This window comes from Macaca mulatta, chromosome 15 (genome assembly GCF_049350105.2).
Source record: "Macaca mulatta isolate MMU2019108-1 chromosome 15, T2T-MMU8v2.0, whole genome shotgun sequence".
Classification (NCBI taxonomy): Eukaryota; Metazoa; Chordata; class Mammalia; order Primates; family Cercopithecidae; genus Macaca; species Macaca mulatta.
Genome location: NC_133420.1, coordinates 64,326,684 through 64,345,633, shown reverse-complemented (window position 1 = coordinate 64,345,633; position 18,950 = coordinate 64,326,684). Strand labels below are relative to the sequence as shown.

The 18,950-nt window shown below is 46.2% G+C and overlaps 2 protein-coding genes and 1 long non-coding RNA gene across 29 annotated transcripts in view; 2 read left to right on the top strand and 1 right to left on the bottom strand.

Moving 5' to 3' along the window:
* Positions 1-8,985, top strand: part of UNC13B (unc-13 homolog B) — a 235,883-nt gene extending 226,898 nt beyond the window's left edge. For 15 of the 27 annotated variants that reach the window (XM_077965804.1, XM_077965801.1, XM_077965797.1 and 12 more), the window contains 14 exons: positions 3-129; positions 374-470; positions 701-844; positions 1,171-1,248; positions 1,736-1,813; positions 2,146-2,234; positions 2,475-2,627; positions 2,754-2,877; positions 2,985-3,041; positions 3,233-3,313; positions 3,887-4,034; positions 6,832-6,924; positions 7,089-7,248; positions 7,403-8,985. In XM_077965804.1, the coding sequence (XP_077821930.1) occupies positions 3-129; positions 374-470; positions 701-844; positions 1,171-1,248; positions 1,736-1,813; positions 2,146-2,234; positions 2,475-2,627; positions 2,754-2,877; positions 2,985-3,041; positions 3,233-3,313; positions 3,887-4,034; positions 6,832-6,924; positions 7,089-7,248; positions 7,403-7,688 (1,715 nt within the window). In that variant the 3' untranslated portion in view covers positions 7,689-8,985. Of the gene's footprint in view, positions 1-2; positions 130-373; positions 471-700; positions 845-1,170; positions 1,249-1,717; positions 1,814-2,145; positions 2,239-2,474; positions 2,628-2,753; positions 2,878-2,984; positions 3,042-3,232; positions 3,314-3,886; positions 4,035-5,535; positions 5,593-6,831; positions 6,925-7,088; positions 7,249-7,402 lie in introns of all 27 variants that reach the window. The other 12 variants (XM_077965793.1, XM_015117500.3, XM_077965806.1 and 9 more) reach the window with 4 other exon arrangements.
* The window catches only part of LOC144334643 (uncharacterized), a 190,992-nt gene that overhangs the window by 164,381 nt on the left and 7,661 nt on the right, over positions 1-18,950 (bottom strand). The gene's annotated exons all lie outside the window — the stretch shown is intronic.
* LOC697274 (phospholipid-transporting ATPase FetA) overlaps positions 10,412-18,950 on the top strand; it is a 110,628-nt gene continuing 102,089 nt past the window's right edge. The window contains exon 1 of the mRNA XM_077965866.1: positions 10,412-10,504. The gene's annotated coding sequence lies outside the window, so the exon portion shown is untranslated. The remainder of the gene's footprint in view (positions 10,505-18,950) is intronic.

Here is an 18,950-nt window from a genome sequence, read left to right as displayed (position 1 = left end):
AGAGCATGAGAAAGACCGCCTGTGTAAGAGTGCTGACTACATGAACCTGCACTTCAAGGTGAAATGGCTCCACAATGAATACTTGCGGGATCTGCCTGTCCTCCAGGGGCAGGTGCCTGAGTACCCAGCGTGAGTCATCATGTGGGCACTACACAGGGAAGGGAAGATGGCCCTCTGGGTGGGCAGGGCTAGTATCCCCAATTCATTTCAACAAGCCAGTCTTGGGTACTGCCTGTTCCAGGTACCACTGTAGACAGAGAAAAGTGTTAAACTGTGCCCTGCCATCCAGAGGATCCCAGTCTAGTGGAGCTGTCAGGAAATGGCATATTCCAACCATGAGTTCTAACCCCCTGTTCTCCTGCTCTGACTGCAGGTGGTTTGAGCAGTTTGTGCTACAATGGCTGGATGAGAATGAGGATGTATCCCTGGAATTCCTGCATGGGGCCCTGGAGCGAGATAAGAAGGATGGAGTAAGTCAGGGGCTTTGGCTGCACAGGGTCCAGGCCAGGTCTCCCAGCAATTAGCTATCGGCAGAAGTTACTGGGCTTTAGCCAGGATGGCTATGCCTGTCCTGTGGAGTTCACAGGAGGGCTGTTGAGGGCCACTAGCCACCCTTGCTGGGTCAGAGCCTTTTCAAACTCTACAAGCTTGGGAAAAGATAGAAGCTGTGGATGGTGACCCTGTGTGTGGTCTTCCTTAGTTCCAGCAGACATCAGAGCATGCACTCTTTTCCTGCTCTGTGGTGGATGTCTTCACACAACTCAATCAGAGCTTTGAGATCATCCGGAAGCTGGAATGCCCAGACCCCAGCATCCTTGCCCACTACATGAGGAGGTTTGCTAAGGTGACCATAACCCTTCCTACTCCCTCCCCCTTACCACCACCACACTCACAGTCTCATCACAGGCCTGAGCTCAGCACTTCTCCATTGTGGCCTCCAGGTAGAGCCTCCTGTGACCCCCATTCTCCTTTGCTTGTTTCTGGGGCAGACAGATGGTTCTGTCTTAGTGCTGTTCTGTGATTGCGAGGGAGCTTTGTCCCGTACTGTGAGATTCCCCCTTTACCTCCCTGCTGTTACTGTTCTGTGATGAGAAGTGCCACCTTAGGCAAGATCCCCATAGAAGAGCTAAGAGTTCCCTTTCCTTTTCTTTCCTTTTCTTCTCTTCTCAGACCATTGGGAAGGTGCTGATGCAATATGCAGACATCTTGTCAAAGGACTTCCCAGCCTATTGCACAAAGGAGAAACTGGTAGGTTCAGGCCCTGGGACTCTTAGAGAAAGAGAGTGAATGACATTTGAATCCTTGCTTTTGAAGCTGTCCTCAGAATTGAGGGTTGGGGTGACACTCCTGATGCCTGATTCCCACCATGGCTTTGCTTCAGATCCATGCCACAAAATTATGAGAACTTGACAGAGTTCCTGTGAGTCTCATTTGCTACATTATCCTCTGCTAAGCTAGACCTTTGTTTAGTCTTTTATATATAAACTTAAGATATTCAACGAGTTCTAAAGGATAATACATTAATACTTGAGTACCTACCACCCAGCTTTAAAATGAAAACGTTTGCTTTTAGTCAAGGAGAATTCTCTGAACTGGCCCCAGCTCTTCGTGCTTAGGGAGAAACCTATGTAATGTGTGAAGTCCCTGTGGCTTTTGTGAGAGAGGGAGGGACCCTAGGCTAATGGGCCCTATGCTGAAAGGAGCCAAGACTCAACAGCTACATCTGTCCCCAAAGCCCTGCATCCTGATGAACAACATGCAGCAACTGAGGGTCCAGCTGGAGAAAATGTTTGAGGCCATGGGAGGCAAGGAGGTAGGTCTTAGGGTTTGGGAGTCACTGTATTTTCCCTTTATTCCTGAGCTCCTTGGCCACAGAACTCTACCCTCTCTTTACTAGGTGTAGGCCAGGAATTCAGCTTGGGGTCTGGGCTGGCTTAATCTGAGAGAGGCATTGGGGTAATGCCCTGTGAAGGAGGAATAGGCATTGGGGTAGGGCCCTGCGAGGGAGGAATAGGCACTGGGGTAGGGCCCTGTGAGGGAGGAATAGGCACTGGGGTAGGGTCCTGCAAGGGAGTAGTAAGGGTGTGGCAGGGTAGAAGAGGGTAAGAAAAGCAGCCTAGCCAGGCTTACCTCCTGTGAATATAGCTGGACCTTGAAGCTGCAGACAGTCTGAAGGAGCTGCAGGTGAAACTGAATACGGTTCTGGATGAGCTCAGCATGGTGTTTGGAAACAGGTCAGTGACCCCACAATACAAGGCCCTCAGAGCCAGATGTGGTCCCTAGCCAATCCCAGAGCCCTTGCCCCACACCTCTCCATATAGCTGCAGGTGTGCGGATCTTCCCTGTACTCCTGCTGACTTGTCCCTGCTGGAACTGCACCATGAGCATATGGGAATGGGACCAAATAGCTGGTGCCGCTCCAGGGACAGCGTGTGTTTGGGGAGGGGAAGGCTACACTGTGGGCACGTGTGTAGTTTCCAGGTACGGATTGATGAGTGTGTTCGACAAATGGCCGACATCCTGGGCCAGGTTCGGGGCACAGGGAATGCATCTCCAGACGCCAGGGCCTCAGCGACTCAGGATGCAGATAGCGTGCTCCGGCCTCTCATGGACTTCCTGGATGGCAAGTGAGTACAGCATTCAGGACTATCCTGTGGGGATGAGCAAAGCAGATGCCATCCGGCAGGGGAGCTCCTTGGGAAGAGGGGTTCTCAAACTCTCACCCTGGCCTCACCTGTTGCCTGGACTTGCAGCCTCACCCTCTTTGCCACTGTGTGTGAGAAGACGGTTCTGAAGCGTGTACTGAAGGAGCTCTGGCGCGTGGTGATGAACACAATGGAGAGGATGATTGTTCTGCCCCCACTCACTGACCAGACGGTAAGGACACCTCCTTCCACTTCCTCCTGCTGTCTCCCTTCCCCTCACTCCCTGCTTCCTGATGGAGTTGGGGTCCTCTGCTTTTGACTGATTCCCTCTCTGCCCAGGGCACCCAGCTGATCTTCACTGCTGCCAAGGAGCTGAGCCATCTTTCCAAACTCAAGGTACTCTGGGTGTGGGGTCCTCCTGGCAGGTGTGGTCCTTCTGAAGTCATGGAGAGAGGGTGGCTGGGGGGAAGGAAATTGGAGCTTTGGAGACTGAAGAGGAAAAGGAGGAGATGAATATGCACTGTGGGCTGGCAGGTGGGTGCGTGACTGCTCTGAGCTGTCCTGATGCTGCTGATTTCTCTGAACAGGATCACATGGTGCGAGAGGAAACACGGAATCTCACTCCAAAGCAGTGTGCAGTCCTTGACCTCGCCCTGGACACCATCAAGGTGGAGGCCCCCCCTTTTTCAGACAGCCTTACTACCACACTCACTTGGCCCTGGCATTCCACTCTCCTAGACCAGGTGTCCCTCCAGCTCCTAGCACTCCACATCCAGAAGAGAGTTACTATGTACTGCCAAGGATACAAAGAGAATCAGATACGGTTCCTAAGTTCAAGATGCTTATCATTGGTAAGGTGATATAAGGCAGGAACATATGAACTGTGCTTCAAGGCACCTGGGAGAGGTATGTCATAGGTCTCAAGTTCTCTAAGGTTCAGATGGGTAAAAGAGCACTTTTGGTCCTTCTCCTTGCCTGAAATGCTTCTATTCCATTTCTTTGCCTGTCCAGAAAGACCCATCCTTCAAACACCACCCCACCTCCAAGACTGTGGCCATCCCCTACCAATCCTGCCAAATACCCAAATAATACTCTTCACCCAGGAGCCTATGACTCTGGTTCTGTGGGTGTTCCTGAACAGCCTGTTCTCACAGCCCTCTTCTTGCTTCTCTGAGGACAATGTTGGGGAGCTGCTTTCTGTAAGGAGATGAAGCAGTCACAGGTGCTCTTTTATCTTGCAGCAATACTTCCATGCAGGAGGCAATGGGCTGAAGAAAACCTTCCTGGAGAAGAGTCCAGATCTACAGTCTTTACGCTATGCCCTGTCTCTGTACACACAGACTACTGACACTCTCATCAAGACCTTTGTGCGCTCGCAGACCACCCAAGGTAAGGCCCTGAGGGCTTTGGGTTTCCACCTCTCCTCTCTGATACACATCTTCCCCTAGGGAGTCTGTATCTTCATGCCCTTGGGGGCAGATCCAGGTACTTCTTCAGAGAGCCCTTCAAATTCAGATCTTGATTGCTTGATCTCAGTACTTATATCCACCCCACACCCATTACCAGGCAGGAGAATCACAGAGGCCTGGGAGATATGTCTAAGATTTCTTTTCCCAGACATTGCCTGGCCCATGCATGTTTATTGAGCTCAAGGAGTACACCCTGACTGGTAAGCGGCAAGAAGGAAAAATCTGTGAGGAAGACTTGAGCATGAATGAAAGCCATGAGAAATATGAAGGCTCGTAGTGTGGGGAGCTTTGCTGGGAGTTGTCCTGGGGAGAGAAGGCAAAAGACTTTCCAGACTCTGCAGCATGCATAGGGAGACAAGGAAGAGAGGCAAACCATGGCAGCTGCTGGAGGGAGGGTGTGGATCCCGGGGCCCTGTGCACAGCTGTAGTTCCAGTCTCAGGGGTGCTGCTTATGCACAGGGGACCCAGGAAGCCGGCTTTCTCCCAGTGATTTTCAGTGCTCAGAAACCCTTCCTACCTTTCGCGTGGCCTGTCCAAAACAAAACACATCTGCATAGATGTAGCTCAGGTTGAAATTCTGATGCTGGAGCAGAGCCCTCCCCGGAGGCACCTCAGGCACATTTCTTACTGCTTGTTCCTAGGAAACCTGAGCAGGCTGCCTGGGGGAGCGAAACTGGTGGCAGAAGTTGACGCTTAGGCATTACTGAGCTGTGTGTGAATCTGGGGCACAGGGCTGACCTAGAGGGGTGAGGGGTTTAAGCAGGTAGACTGGTGATGGGAGGTCAGAAAATGGAAGGGACCTAAAGTACTGCTCTATTCCCCATCTGTTCTCATTTCCAATCCAGGGAGGGAAGAATAGAGAGCAAAGAAGAGCTGTGAGTCTTACTTAAGTGGACAGGGAGAACTTTTACAGAGCTGGGTACATGTGCAGGCACACACCATCAAAGAAGATCTGAGTTAATCCAGAAAGGCTTTTTAGAAGCATTAAGCTTTAAGCTTGATAAAAGATGAGGAGAGCCTGGAATGAGCACACATATGGTGAAAGCAAGGTTGGAGACTGCAGGAAGAATCCCTATGTATGTGTGTGCATTTTCTACCCATTGCTTTATCGTTTAAGGGTCTAAGAAATTAGAGCCTCCAGCCTCTCTCTTGTCCTGCTGGTCTCAGATACCTCCTCTCTGTCTTTTTCTACTGTTTCTGCCTATGATTTGGTTGGTCTCTGACCCATGAAGTCTAATTTGGAGCATTCACACACTCACTCCAGCTCTTTCACTTCTTTCTCCACTCTTCCCCACCTCTGTGCTCCCTCAGAATATGTGTAGAGCTGCTTTGAATGGCTGTTAACTCCTTAGACTGCTAACGAATTCTTCTTTCTCTGTTCTGCTGCTGCTACTACCTCTGACTTGCCTGTCCTCATTCAGTGCATGATGGGAAAGGTATTAGATTTACTGCTAATGAGGACATTCGGCCGGAAAAGGGTATGTTGTACACCATGCAAATATGGATCTAACATGGGCTAACACTGACCCCTGGGAGCTAGAATGAGCAACTTGTGCTGGGGGTGGGGGAACCAGCTGTCAAAGTTTAGGAGCTCTATCCCAAGTCTTAGAGATGGGCAATGCCTTCATATAGCCCAGGAAGGGGTTCTGTTGTTGATCCCTGTCTGTGTTCTCAACATTCTCCCACCCCTCTGCCTCAGGACAAAGAAGGATTTTCTCTGGTGTGTAAGATTGTGGTGTTTTCTTTTTTCTTTTCTTTTCCTTTTTTTTTTTTTTTTTTTTTTTTTGAGACAGAGTCTCACTCTGTCGCCCAGGCTGGAGTGCAGTGGCACGATTTCTGCTCACTGCAAGCTCCGCCTCCCAGGTTCATGCCATTCTCCTGCCTCAGCCTCCTGAGTAGCTGGGACTACAGGTGCCCACCACCACACCCAGCTAATTTTTTTTGTATTTTTAGTAGAGACAGGGTTTCACCGTGTTAGCCACGATGGTCTCGATCTCCCGACCTCATGATCCACCCGCCTTGGCCTCCCAAAGTGGTGGGATTACAGGCATGAGCCACCACACCTGGCCCAGTGTTTGCTTAAAATAGGGTGGGGTCTCTGCTAAGGGGAGCCTGTAGATTGGCTCTTTTCAGAGATTGGAACTGGGGAGTTCATTCTATAGAGGGGCCCAGGTTTGAGGGGGATGAAGTCTTTCAGAGCACAGCAGCCACCCAAGCGGGGACCTCTAGGAATCCTGCAGCCTCCCAAGCACGGACCTCTAGGAATCCTGCAGCCTCCCAAGCAGGGACCTCTAGGAATCCTGGGCATAGGTGGAAGGTTGCTGCTTTTGGCTAGAGAAGACCCACATTTTTCCATTAAGAGACACCACCAAGTCAACATAATTCCCAGACACAGATATAAGGTGATGGCACTGTCCTACCCCAACATCTTTTAATGAAAAATCCTTCAGCCTAGGAGATAGTTTTGGGGATCCTTGAGAGAGAGTCTTAGTGCATTTTTGGAAAATGTTGTGCCTAAGATGCTGTCAGCTTAACTTGTGTTACAAGACACAGCCTTGTTCTTTATCCCATTTCTTTCCCTTCTTCTATTGCTTACTTCCCATGGTTACTGTGGTGATTGCTTCTTGCTTTTGGGTATAGGGCGGTGGCCTCCTCACCCCTCAGTTTTACCTCCTAGTGTTCTCCAATGGGGGATCATCTCTCCATTTGTCCCTCAGGGTCTGGTGTGGACGATCCTGTGGGAGAAGTCTCTATTCAGGTGGACTTGTTTACACACCCGGGTACTGGGGAGCACAAGGTCACAGTGAAAGGTGAGTGATGGACTTACAGGTCTGCCCTTTCCTTGCCCAGTGGCCTCACTCATCACTCAAAAGCAGGGGCTCATCTCAGCTCTTCTCCAAGGGGAAGGTCACGTGGGGTTCAAGAACTGGGAATTCCTGGTGGGATCCCTCACAGGTTTCCCTTGTTTGGGCAGTGGTGGCTGCCAATGACCTCAAGTGGCAGACAGCGGGTATGTTCCGGCCTTTCGTGGAGGTGACCATGGTTGGCCCACACCAAAGTGATAAGAAGAGGAAGTTCACAACCAAGTCCAAAAGCAACAACTGGGCTCCCAAGTACAATGAGACATTCCACTTGTAAGTTACAGGGTGGGGGACCTGCAGGACTCTGGGATGGGGGTAAAACTTGAGGGGTGGGTGGGGAGGAGGGCCCTGGGAGATGGCAGACTAGGGTGAAATCAGCTGAAGACTCTCAACTCTGGCCTCATTAACTTCTATCCTGTGCTCACAGCCTCCTGGGAAATGAAGAGGGGCCCGAGTCCTATGAGTTGCAGATATGCGTGAAGGATTACTGCTTTGCCCGGGAAGATCGCGTGCTAGGGCTGGCTGTGATGCCTCTGAGGGATGTCACAGCCAAGGGCAGCTGTGCCTGCTGGTGCCCCTTGGGCCGGAAGATCCACATGGATGAGACAGGCCTGACCATTCTCCGGATTTTGTCTCAGAGGAGCAATGATGAGGTGGCCCGAGAATTTGTGAAACTCAAATCAGAGTCTCGTTCCACAGAGGAGGGGAGCTGAACACCTTCGACTCCTGTTCCAATCAGGCAGCAGCAATTTCGCAAATCAGGGCCAGTGGGAGTTAGCTGTGTAATCAGCTTAGGATCTTTGCAGTCAAGAGGCTGACCCCTTCAGTTAAAGATATTTAAGGAAAAATTTGGGGTGGTGATAATATTGCTTTTCACAGAAAGGGTCATGAAGCCCTGACCCAGCAGGACTGTGGTACTAGGGGCTGGTATGTGGGGTTACCATATGGAGAAATTTTCCATAAAGAGAGAAGGACAAACATTTCTGAGAGTGTCAGCCATTCTTGGTAGACACCCCTCCACTCCTCATTCCACCTCTACCATCTCCATGCCACAGCTTATCCAGTTAGACACATACACACCAATCATTAGAAAAACAAGTGTAGAGGGTGTGGAACTTGTGCCTGGCTGGCTGGGTAGTCAGTTGAGCCTGTTGCTGAGCCCTGTGGTCTGGATTGGAGTATGGCCAGGGCAGGAGTACACAGAATAGAATTTAGACTGTCCCTTGAGCAGAATCCACTGATTTTCTGTGGCTCCAATGAGAACAAGGCTTTGAAACTGAACAAGATACCTTCTAGAAATGAACTGTGCTAATCCCTTTCCCCAGATTGTATCATGAGTAGGACCAGGTTCACGTGGTGCTTCAAAGCCCTGAGAAGAATATTTCTTTGGACCCCAGGCACTAGGGGCCACCTGCCTGGGAGTCTCCCTGCCTCACTCATCTAGGCAGGGGAGTGATGCTTGAGGACGTGACAGGCTGTTCTAACATGTATCTACCTGAGGGGTAGTTGAAGGATCCAGGAGTATTTTCTTCTTGGGTAGGCCCTGAACAAAGCCAAATAGAAACCAGTCTAGAAAAAGTCCTGCTCATCTGTGTCCACTGCCTTCTAGCCATCCTCCACCTTGCAGAGAGAATCTAGACTTTGGTCTCAGTCTCTCTCTTTCATCTGGGTCATTTGCTATTCCCCTCAGATATTCAACCCTGTAGAAGGAGCCTGGACTCTGATCCCTCTGTACAGGCTGGATGGAGGGGGCCCTCAACATTCCCTGGGAGGTCAGAGACAAACTTTCAGAGAGTCAGATGGACTTCCCAAGACTTGCTCAGAGATATGACATGGTTCTTGGATTTCCTCTGTAGCAGCCTCCTGGACTTCCTGAGGACTCGACATTGTCCACAGATGTACTGGCCATTACATGAAACAAGAAACCAAGCATCTTTGCTGTTGTTAATTATTATATGTGCCATTGTTACAGATTATAGGCTAGTCTGTAATAAATTATCTTATAGCAGCCTTTGGGGTTTGGTAATTCTGCTAATGTGTGGAAAGCCATGGAAATGACTGTCCTCTATAATGGTAGATTTTGGCCTAATGGTCCTTTGCTGCTTCACACTTCTCCACCCCCATACCTGACAGCCAGTGGGTGAAGCCTAAAGTGGTTCTGGATAAGCACCACTGGGCTAACATCCTGTCCTAGAGCTGAGACCACCAATCTAATTAAGAGAGTCATGGGACATAAGGCAAAAGGTCCAAAAGAGTAGCAGTAGAGGTAGTCTGGTGCAAACTTGTCCATGCTTCTCTTCCTTTTGTCTAGAATCGCTAGGACAGATCACAGCCTGGGTTGTGAGGACAAGGCAGGGGCCCACTGGGGAGAGGTGTGCCTGCCCATCTTGGCAGAGGAGTGAGGCTGCCACAGATAGGACAGAAGATTAGGCTTAGGACTGTACCTTGGCCTTTCATTCAGGCTCTATTCAAGGAAGAAGAGCTGCAGTAGAATGCCTACTCCCAAAGGGGAAGAAATAAGGTAAAAGGCCTCCTGGCATGGAAATGGGAAAAGCTGAAACAAGAAAGATAGTGTTCACCTACTCTCTCAACCTGCACCATCACTACTTGTGAGGCAGGGACTAACGGGGCACCAGGCGGGGTTGCTCCGTCTCCACTGCTTGCTAAATAAATCCTTAGAGTTCAGTTGCTCATTTAAAAATTTCCTCCTCCCTGCTCCTCTCCCAAGCCAACCACTTAACATTTCTGCCTCAAAATTACCTGTTGAATCCATTGGGTCGCCTCAAATTCCCACGACTACCACAAGAGTCGTGGCAGCTTTTACGTCCTCATGCCTGAGTTACTGTGATAATCCCCTGCTTCCGTTCTTACCCTGTTCTCTTCACACACTCTAATATAAAGTCCTTCTCCTATTAAACTATTCAGTGATCACCGATAGCCTCCAGGCTGAAACTCCAGGACCCTCCAATATATGTGCAGCCGGCACCGCCCCCCTTGCCGCTATCCTGCAGCTATTCTAAAGCACTGCCCCGGCAGGTCCCCGACACGCACCATGCGCTCCTACCAGTCCGTGCCTGCACATGCTGCTCCCCTTGCTGGAAAGTCAGCCAGCCCTTTCCACTGCTTTCTAGGTTCTGATATCCGGACGCCTCTCCACAGCACTCTACATTGTTATAATTTACTTGTCCCTCTCCCCTCGTCAGCCGGTGACCTACCCAAAGGCAGGATCTGAGTGTTTCATCTCCATTCCCTCAGCGGTCAGCATAGTTCGGGTACTTCAAAGCCAAATCGGCAGCTAGGGGCCCCCTCCTTGGAGAAACATAATGGGTCGGCACCTGAGGACAGGGGTGTGGCCAGGGGCGGGCTCATGGGAGATGGGCGTGGTTTGTGGGCGGGGCTCTGCTCTAAGCCGGAACCTAGGGCTCTAGGGCTCCTGCGCAGGAAGGTGCGTTAAGATGGCAGTCGCTGGAGTCGGAGGCTGGGCGGTGACGGTGAGCAAGAGGAGCCCAAAGGGGGCGCCCGAGTAGAGGTTATCGCCTTCTCCCTCCCAATATTCCTTGGAGAGAGACTATCCCATCAGTATTTCCAGTAGCTGTCCATCCTCATACTTTCTTGAGACCACTCCCCATATTCGAGTATACTGGTTTTCCAGACACTCCCACAGAGGACATATTTGTCGAGATTATCTAAGAAAGGAGGGCTTTATCCCCCATATAACTCCTAAAGGGCACACATTTTTCCAGTTATGAAGCAGATACCCCCAAACCTCCAGTAATTGCACATTCTTGTTAACTCAGGGAGTTTTCCACTTTTCCAGCGCTATGCAGATTCTCTAAGAAGTCATAATCCTTGTCCCATACTTGATCTGAAGTAGCACGTTTGCTATCATTCCCTCCCACTCTTCGGCATAGGATACCTACTCTAGAGGCAAGAGTCAAACTCTGGCTGGCTACCCATGGCTTCAGCAAGCTTTCAGATTTGAATTAGCCACTGATTTCTGTAGGCTATATCTAATCAGAATTAGAATAGAAGTACGTTTAACAGTGGGCTTTTAAGAAAGAAAAATCACATCTTTCAGCTTAAGTTGTCGCCGACATATTCATTGTGAATATTCTGACTAACTCCCTGAATGATCCACACAACTCCAGAAGCAGACAGGCAAAGTTGAAAAAGCAGCAAATAGTGGAGATGGTATTGAAGTAGGAGTCAGAAGACTGGGCCCAGTTCTGCTACATTCTAGTCAGGAGATGACGTTTAACTTCTCAGAGCCTCAATAACTTGCATCTGTCATCTAGGACTAATAATTCCTGCCATGTCTACCTCAGAGGGATCAAATGGGCTCATATATATGAAAGCACATTGAAAACTATACATTTTCTTTAAGTGTATAGGGGATTATTATAAATGATCCTCTGAGTTCTAATTAACTTCCAAGGAATTTGTCTTGCTTGTTACTGGGTTCAAATGCAACAGATATTTTTTGAGCGCTTACTATGTGCCAGGTATTCATCTAGGCATGAGGCCTAGCATTGAACAAAAAGAGACAAAAACCCCTTATAAATTTAAAAGTGAGTCATCAGCATGTTAAGTGCCTACTCATTACCCAGTGCAGCGCCAAAGCATGGTGAAGTAGTAGGAAGAATCTGGATTCTAGATTTAACTCTGCCACTATATAGCTGTGTGAGAAAGACTTTTTCCCTGTATGAGCCTGAACTTCCTCATCTGTAAAACAAGGTAACCTCTAAGGCTCTTTCCAGCTAAAATATGCTTATCACTTGCGATTCTAATTGCTAAAGTTCCCTACCCCTAAGGAGCTTATTGCCCTGCTGTGATAACCAGACTGGCAAAGCTGAACAGTCATAGAACTAGAAGGACAAGAGTGCTGATGTCACACTAGGTCCCACACAAGAGTGGTAACAACAGTGTTGCTCTGTAGGTAATGGAGTATTTAGAGAGACTTGTTGGACTTGGGAGGATGGGAAGCTTTGAATTAGAGGAAAAAGAGGAGATTTTCTTGCAAATATTGGGACGTGAATGAATGGAAGTATAAAGGAAAAGAAAATATGCCATTTATTATTTTTCTAGTGTATCACGGTCCTGGCAGAAAAACAGTTGATATTTAAAATGGTTGAACTGAAAAGAACCCATATAGAGGTATGATCAATGTTAAGGAGACTAACAAGGAATGGTGAAACAGACTAGCAACAGTGGTGAATCAGTAGCACTTCTAGACCTACAGGGGAAAGGTGGGAAGTGTTGGTACCAGAGCCCAGCTAGAGACAACTTTGTAAGAAGGACTGCCTGACAAGACATATCCGTAAGGCCAGGTACAGGGGCTCACGCCTCTCAACACTTTGGGAAGCTGAGGTGGGAGGATCGCCTGAGGTCAGGAATTCAAGACCAGCCTGGACAACATAACGAGACCCTGTCTCTACAGAAAAGCCCAAGAGAGGGTTTTCGGATCTTGTGCAAGAAAGAATTTGAGGCAAATTCATACAGCAAAATGAACGCAAGTTTATTAAGAAAGTAAAGGAATGAAAGAATGGCTACTTCATAGGCAAAGCAGCCCAGAGGGCTGCTGGTTGCCCTTTTTTTTTTTTTTTTTTTTTTTTTTGCGACGGAGTCTCGCTCTGTCGCCCAGGCTGGAGTGCAGTGGCCGGATCTCAGCTCACTGCAAGCTCCGCCTCCCGGGTTTACGTCATTCTCCTGCCTCAGCCTCCCAAGTAGCTGGGACTACAAGCGCCCGCCACCTCGCCCAGCTAGTTTTTTGTATTTTTTAGTAGAGATGGGGTTTCACCGTGTTAGCCAGGATGGTCTCGATCTCCTGACCTCGTGATCCGCCCGTCTCGGCCTCCCAAAGTGCTGGGATTACAGGCTTGAGCCACCGCGCCCGGCCTGGTTGCCCATTTTTATGGGGTTTTTTATTATATGCTAAACAAGGGGTGGAATATTTATGCCTCCCCTTTTTAGACTATATAGGCATTCTTGACATTGCCATGGCATTTGTAAACTGTCATGGCACTGTTGGGAGTGTAGCAGTGAGGACGACCAGAGGTCACTCTCATCACCAACTTGGTTTTGGTGGGATTTAGCTGGCTTCTTCACTGCAACCTGTTTTGTCAGTAAGGTCTTTATGATCTGTATCTTGTGCCGACCTTCTATCTCATCCTGTGACTTAGAATGCCTGACTGTCTGACAATGCAGCCCAGTAGGTTTCAGCCTTATTTTACCAAGGCTGTATTCAAGATGGAGGTATTTAAACACCTCTGACAGTATTACTATTTATTTATTTATTTATTTATTTATTTTCAGCATCTATGGGCCATAGTACTATTTAATCAAACACTAATTTAGGTTTTTCCGGCTGGGTGCGGTGGTCCACACCTGTAATCCCAGAACTTTGGGAGGCCGAGGTGGGTGGATCACTTGAGGTCAGGAGTCAAGACCAGCCTGGCCAACATGGTGAAACCCCATCTCTACCAAAAATACAAAAATTAGTCTGGCATGGCCAGGTTTGGTGACTCATACCTGTAATCCCAGCATTTTGGGAGGCCGAGGTGGGCGGATCACAAGGTCAGGAGATCGAGACCATCCTGGCTAACATGGTGAAACCCCGTCTCTACTAAAAATACAAAAAATTAGCCTGGCGTGGTGGCGGGCGCCTGTAGTCCCAGCTACTCAGGAGGCTGAGACAGGAGAATGGCGTGAACCTGGGAGGTGGAGCTGGCAGTGAGCCGAGATTGCGCCACACTGCACTCTAGCTTGGGCGACAGAGCGAGACTCCATCTCAAAAAAAAAAAAAAAAAAAATAGCCAGGCGTGGTAGTGCAGGCTTGTAATCCCAGCTACTTGGGAGACTGAGGTGGGAGGATCACTTGAACCCAGGAGGTGGAGGTTACAGTGAGCCAAGATGGTGCCACTGCACTCCAGCCTGGGCAACAGAGCAAGACTCCATCCCCAAAACATAAATAAAAATAAAAATTTTAGTTTTTTCTGTTAAGGTATTTTGTAAGTGTGCTTAACATCTACAGTCAGTTGACTTTATGTAAAGGAGGTTACCCTCTATAATGTGAGTGAGCCTCATCTGATGAAGGAATTAAAGGCAAAAACTGGGGTTTACCAAAGAGGAAGAAATCCTGCCTCAAGACTCTAAAAGTCCTACCTGAGTTTCCTGAGATGTATATTTTAATCTCTCTATGTAGACTTTATATATGTATATATAAATATATCTCTTTCTCTCTATATAGATAGATGATTTCTATTGGTTCTGTTTCTCTAAAGAGACATATATCATCCCTGCACTGAATGTTGTTTACAGGAAGTTGCAGTCTTCACATTTTTTGAAAAAACAATTCACGCACAAAGTTGTTTTACAAAACCTTAAGTAGCCAAAAGGATATAGAGTGAAATTGAGTCTCCCTTCTACCCCTAGTGTTCTGCCTCCCAATTACTTAGTTACTTTACTGTTACTAATTTGTTATAAATCCTTCCAAACATGAATATAACTAGAACACCGAATAAATGGGACCCATAAGAACCAATCATAAAAGCACTTTATTTTTGTCTCTTGTTTTTTGAACCAGACTATTAGTTTCCCTCCTGCCACTGAGAAAAAGCAGACCCCATTTCTACCTTTTCAGTGGAAAATATATGGAATATTCCAGATAAAAGCAGTTATTCAAGTTGAGTGAAAGTGCCCTCTTGCTCTTCCTTCTCCTCTTCACACTTAACTCCAGCCTCTGAGAAACCTCCCCTTTCAAAACTCCTTTTGAAAACCCCTGCTTTACATTATTTTCTTGAGTAAGGAAAGAAAGTGACAGGTATTGCCTTTTATTGTAGATAAGAAAAGCTAGAAAACTGGGAATGAATCATTTGTTTTAGGTATAAATGATTTAGGATTCCAAGCTAAGAAACAGAACTGAGTTTTCCAAACTTCCTGTTAGAGTTTTTTTGTTGTTGTTTGTTTATTTTTTTTATCTCACCCTTGCTCCTGATTTTAAAACCAGTAACACTTGTTTAAAGGAAAGCACAACACTTGGTTTCTAAGATGCTCTTCAACAAACTTTTTTTTTGAGAAAGAGTCTCACTGTGTCAGCCAGGCTGGAGTGCAGTGGCTCTATTTCGGCTCACTGCAACCTCCACATCCTGGGTGCAAGTGATTCTCCTGCTTCAGCCTCCCGAGTAGCTGGAATTACAGGCATATGTTACCATGCTCGGCTAATTTTTGTATTTTTAGTAGAGGCAGGGTTTCACCATGTTGGCCAGGCTGGTCTCGAACTCCTGACCTCGGGTGATCCGCCTGCCTCGGTCTCCCAAAGTGCTGGGATTACAGGAATGAGCCACCACCACACCCAGCCAACAAACATTGTTAAATACCTACTATGTGCAAAATAGTTAAGACTAGCTCAGTAAACATTCAGTCATTTTTATAGACCGAAAGAAATAGAAGATAAGCCATCCCAAAGGATCAGTATTATGATACCTAATAAGGAGTTTACTTTGTGAGACTGAGAAGTTACAAGTGCCAGAAGGACATGGTGTGACCTCCAATATTTGTTCAGACCCAAGTGAAAACTCTAGACAGAGGGGTATTTATAGCACACAGTTACTTTATAAAGCCTGCCTTATAGACTGAGAACTCCCGAGGGAGACTGTGAGGTTGGAAATAGAAAAAGGTGGTAGCTAAGAAACTAGTGTTTTGAAGATTCCTCACCATTCCATTTTGTGTTTAAATGTTATTTTATATTCATCTTCAGCTCTTTGCTTTAAACTATTTGAAACCAAAGCTAAGTTTATTGAAAAGTTATCAGGGGGTCCATGAACCACTTTGGGAAGGAGAAAGTTGTAAATGAGGATTTTGAGACTCACTCATTTTCCTTCAGTAGAGGAAACAGAAAAAAAAAAAAACCTACAATAAAAGAATTTGGCAAATTCTCAAAAGTTGGGAACCAGAAGTAATAAACTGAAGGAGATCTAGTCATCTAAATGGCATCATAGACTAGTAGCTGTTTGAACATCTTCCCACCACTCCCAGAATTTTAAAGTTCCTAAGTTTAGAAGGTTTTCCTAGAGTGTTTTGCTGTGAAAAAGACATTGTAGTTGAAATGAGGAGGGGACAAGACAGGGAGTTTAACTGAGAAGTGTCCTGTGGAGTGCTGGTAGTTTTGGGACTGTGCCTTTTAAATGCATTTTGGGATAAGACTTGCTTTCTATTCCCCCCCCCCTTTTTTTTTTTTTTTTTTTTTTTGTATATGTTCTTCCATAGCATTAGGGAAAAAAAAAAAACCTTTTGTTTTCTTCTGTAATTGTTAGCTTTGCTGAGATTCATGTGCTGGGAATCAGGTTGGGGAACCTTGATTTCTGGAATAACTGGGGATTTGTGCATTGGGTGTAATAGCTAATTCAGAGAAACTCGGACAGAGTAGATTAGAAGTTTTTGTAATTTTATACAACAGTTTGGGGAAAATGTAGCTTTTATTTTAGGGAATGATAGGCATATCTGCTTCTGTGAGAGCCCTTTCCTCAGGTTCTCAAAAGCACTTAAGTCAACCAGGATTCTGTTCATGTGTAATCTCCTCTGATATTTTTTGTTCTGTTTGTTGTTGTTGCTGTTAAAAGACAGGGTCTCACTCTGTTGCCCAGGCTGGAGTGCAGTAGTGTCTTCATTAGCTCACTGTAAGCTCAAACTCCTGGGCTCAAGTGATCCTCCCACGTCAGCCTCCCAAGTAGCTGGGACTACAGGCGTGAGCCATCATGCTTGGCTAATTTAAAAGATATATATAGAGAGATGGGGGTCTCACTACATTGCCCAAGCTGGTCTTGAACTCCTGGCCTCAAGCAGTCCTTCCACCCCAGCCTCCCAGAGTGTTGGAATTACAGGCATGAGCCACTGTGCCTGGCCCTGTGCTGGTTTTTTTGTTGATGAGATGTTTTTCTCCAGAAGACAGATTTATTCATTGAGTGTTCATTATGACTTCTTTGGACACAGTCTAGGTTATTTTAGTCCTAAGAGTCTGGCTATGCTGGTGTCACAGTTATGTCATTTCTATGTTTCATTGTGTTTGCTATATTTTATGTGGTTTTCAGACTGAGCTAAATATAAACAAAGACTTGTGATTAAAGTCTGCCCCCAATACAAAATATTAAGTATTTTATGCTTAATATATTCACCAGCCTTTTGTGTACAAGTAAGTGTGGTGGATGCAGGATGCTGGCAGCACAGAATCACAACTGTGGCTTAGGGGAACTTGAAGTCGGTTTGTAGTATAATGCCAACGGGAAGACTGTAGGCTAATAGGTCAGCACCCTATTCCCAACCCCTAGTTTCAGCCATCTATGTTATGCAATTTCATCTACAGTTTAGGAAGCTTGGAGACTATCAACTCAAGGTTGGACAGGTTATTTCTACCTTTGGATTCTCCTGTCTAAGTGAAAGAACTTTAGTTTCTACAACTATGTCTTATAGAGGCTAGTGCTATTCCTTAAATTCTGTTTGGCACCTCTTTTATTACTCTTAGGTTTTTCAACATGCTTTTTAACATGTCATGATTGTGTCCCCAGATATTTAGTAATTACAAAGGGAAAAAATAGTAAGTTTACAGCAGAAAGTCTGGAAGGCACTATCTTAGCCGAGTGATCTAGATTCACACCACCAAGAATACATAGCAACAGCATGTTTCCTCATGATATCATGCACTGAGAAGGGCACATCACACAAATCCAAGTTTAGGCATATTCTACAGAAAAACTGGCCAGTACCCTTCAAAAGTATCAAGGTCATAAAAAGCAAGGAAAGAATGAGGAACAGTAACAGGTTGGAGGAGATTAAAGGGACATAACAACTAAATGCCATATGGGATCCTGGGTTGGTTCTTGGAACAAAAAAAGATAATTGTGGGAAAAAATGGTAAAATATTAAATTCTTTTTTTTTTTTTTTTTTTGAGACAGAGTCTTACTGTGTCGCCCAGGCTGGAGTGCAGTAGTGCAATCTCGGCTCACTGCAGCCCCGCCTCCCTGGCTCACACCATTCTCCTGCCTCAGCCTCCTGAGTAGCTGGGACTACAGGTGCCTGCCACCATGCCCAGCTAGTTTTTTTGTATTTTTAATAGAGACGGGGTTTCACTGTGTTAGCCAGGATGGTCTCGCTCTCCTGACGTTGTGATCCGCCCACCTCGGCCTCCCAAAATGCTGGGATTACAGGCATGAGCCACTGCACTCGGCCTAAAATATTAAATTCGATACGGTAGTTAATAGTATTATGCCAAGGTTAAATTGTTTGCTAATTATTCTATGGTTTGTGAGATACTAATATAAGGATAAAGTATGGGTGAAAGGTATATAGAAATTCTTTGTATTATTTTTGCAATTCTCTGTAAATTTAAAATCTCCAAACGTTTTTTAAAATTTAGTGCCCCAAATTGGACATACTATTTCAGTAAAGATTATTTTGAAAATTACTCTCCTGAATAAGATAGGAAGAGTATTTTCCTATAGTTGGTGAATTCACTTAATTTTTTTCAGCTTTTCATTATTATATATTGAATAGATATAAGGTTTACAACAAATGTGTAGTTGTAAAGAGTTAGCAATAACAGAAGCACAAGTAATGGCCTGAAGCTCCCAGTATTCTCTATCTTATCTCTTTCCCTCTCTCTAACCTCTATCCTGAATTTTCTATTTTTTATTTTCTTACTTTTATTTATAGGTTTACCTTGATCTTTAACTTTTGTATGTAAATGATATAATACTGTATGTCTTCTTCTGCAGATTTTTTCCCTAAATATTATACTCCTGAGATTTATCAATGTTGATGTCATTCACTCATTTTCACTGCTGTAGAGCTTTCCATTGTATGACCATACTAGAAGATACTTACTGATCTTATTGTTAATAACCATTTGTTGGTTTTCAGTTTTGCTGTTATAAGCAGTGCTATTTCATACATCCTTGTGCATGACATGTTATAAGAGTTTCAT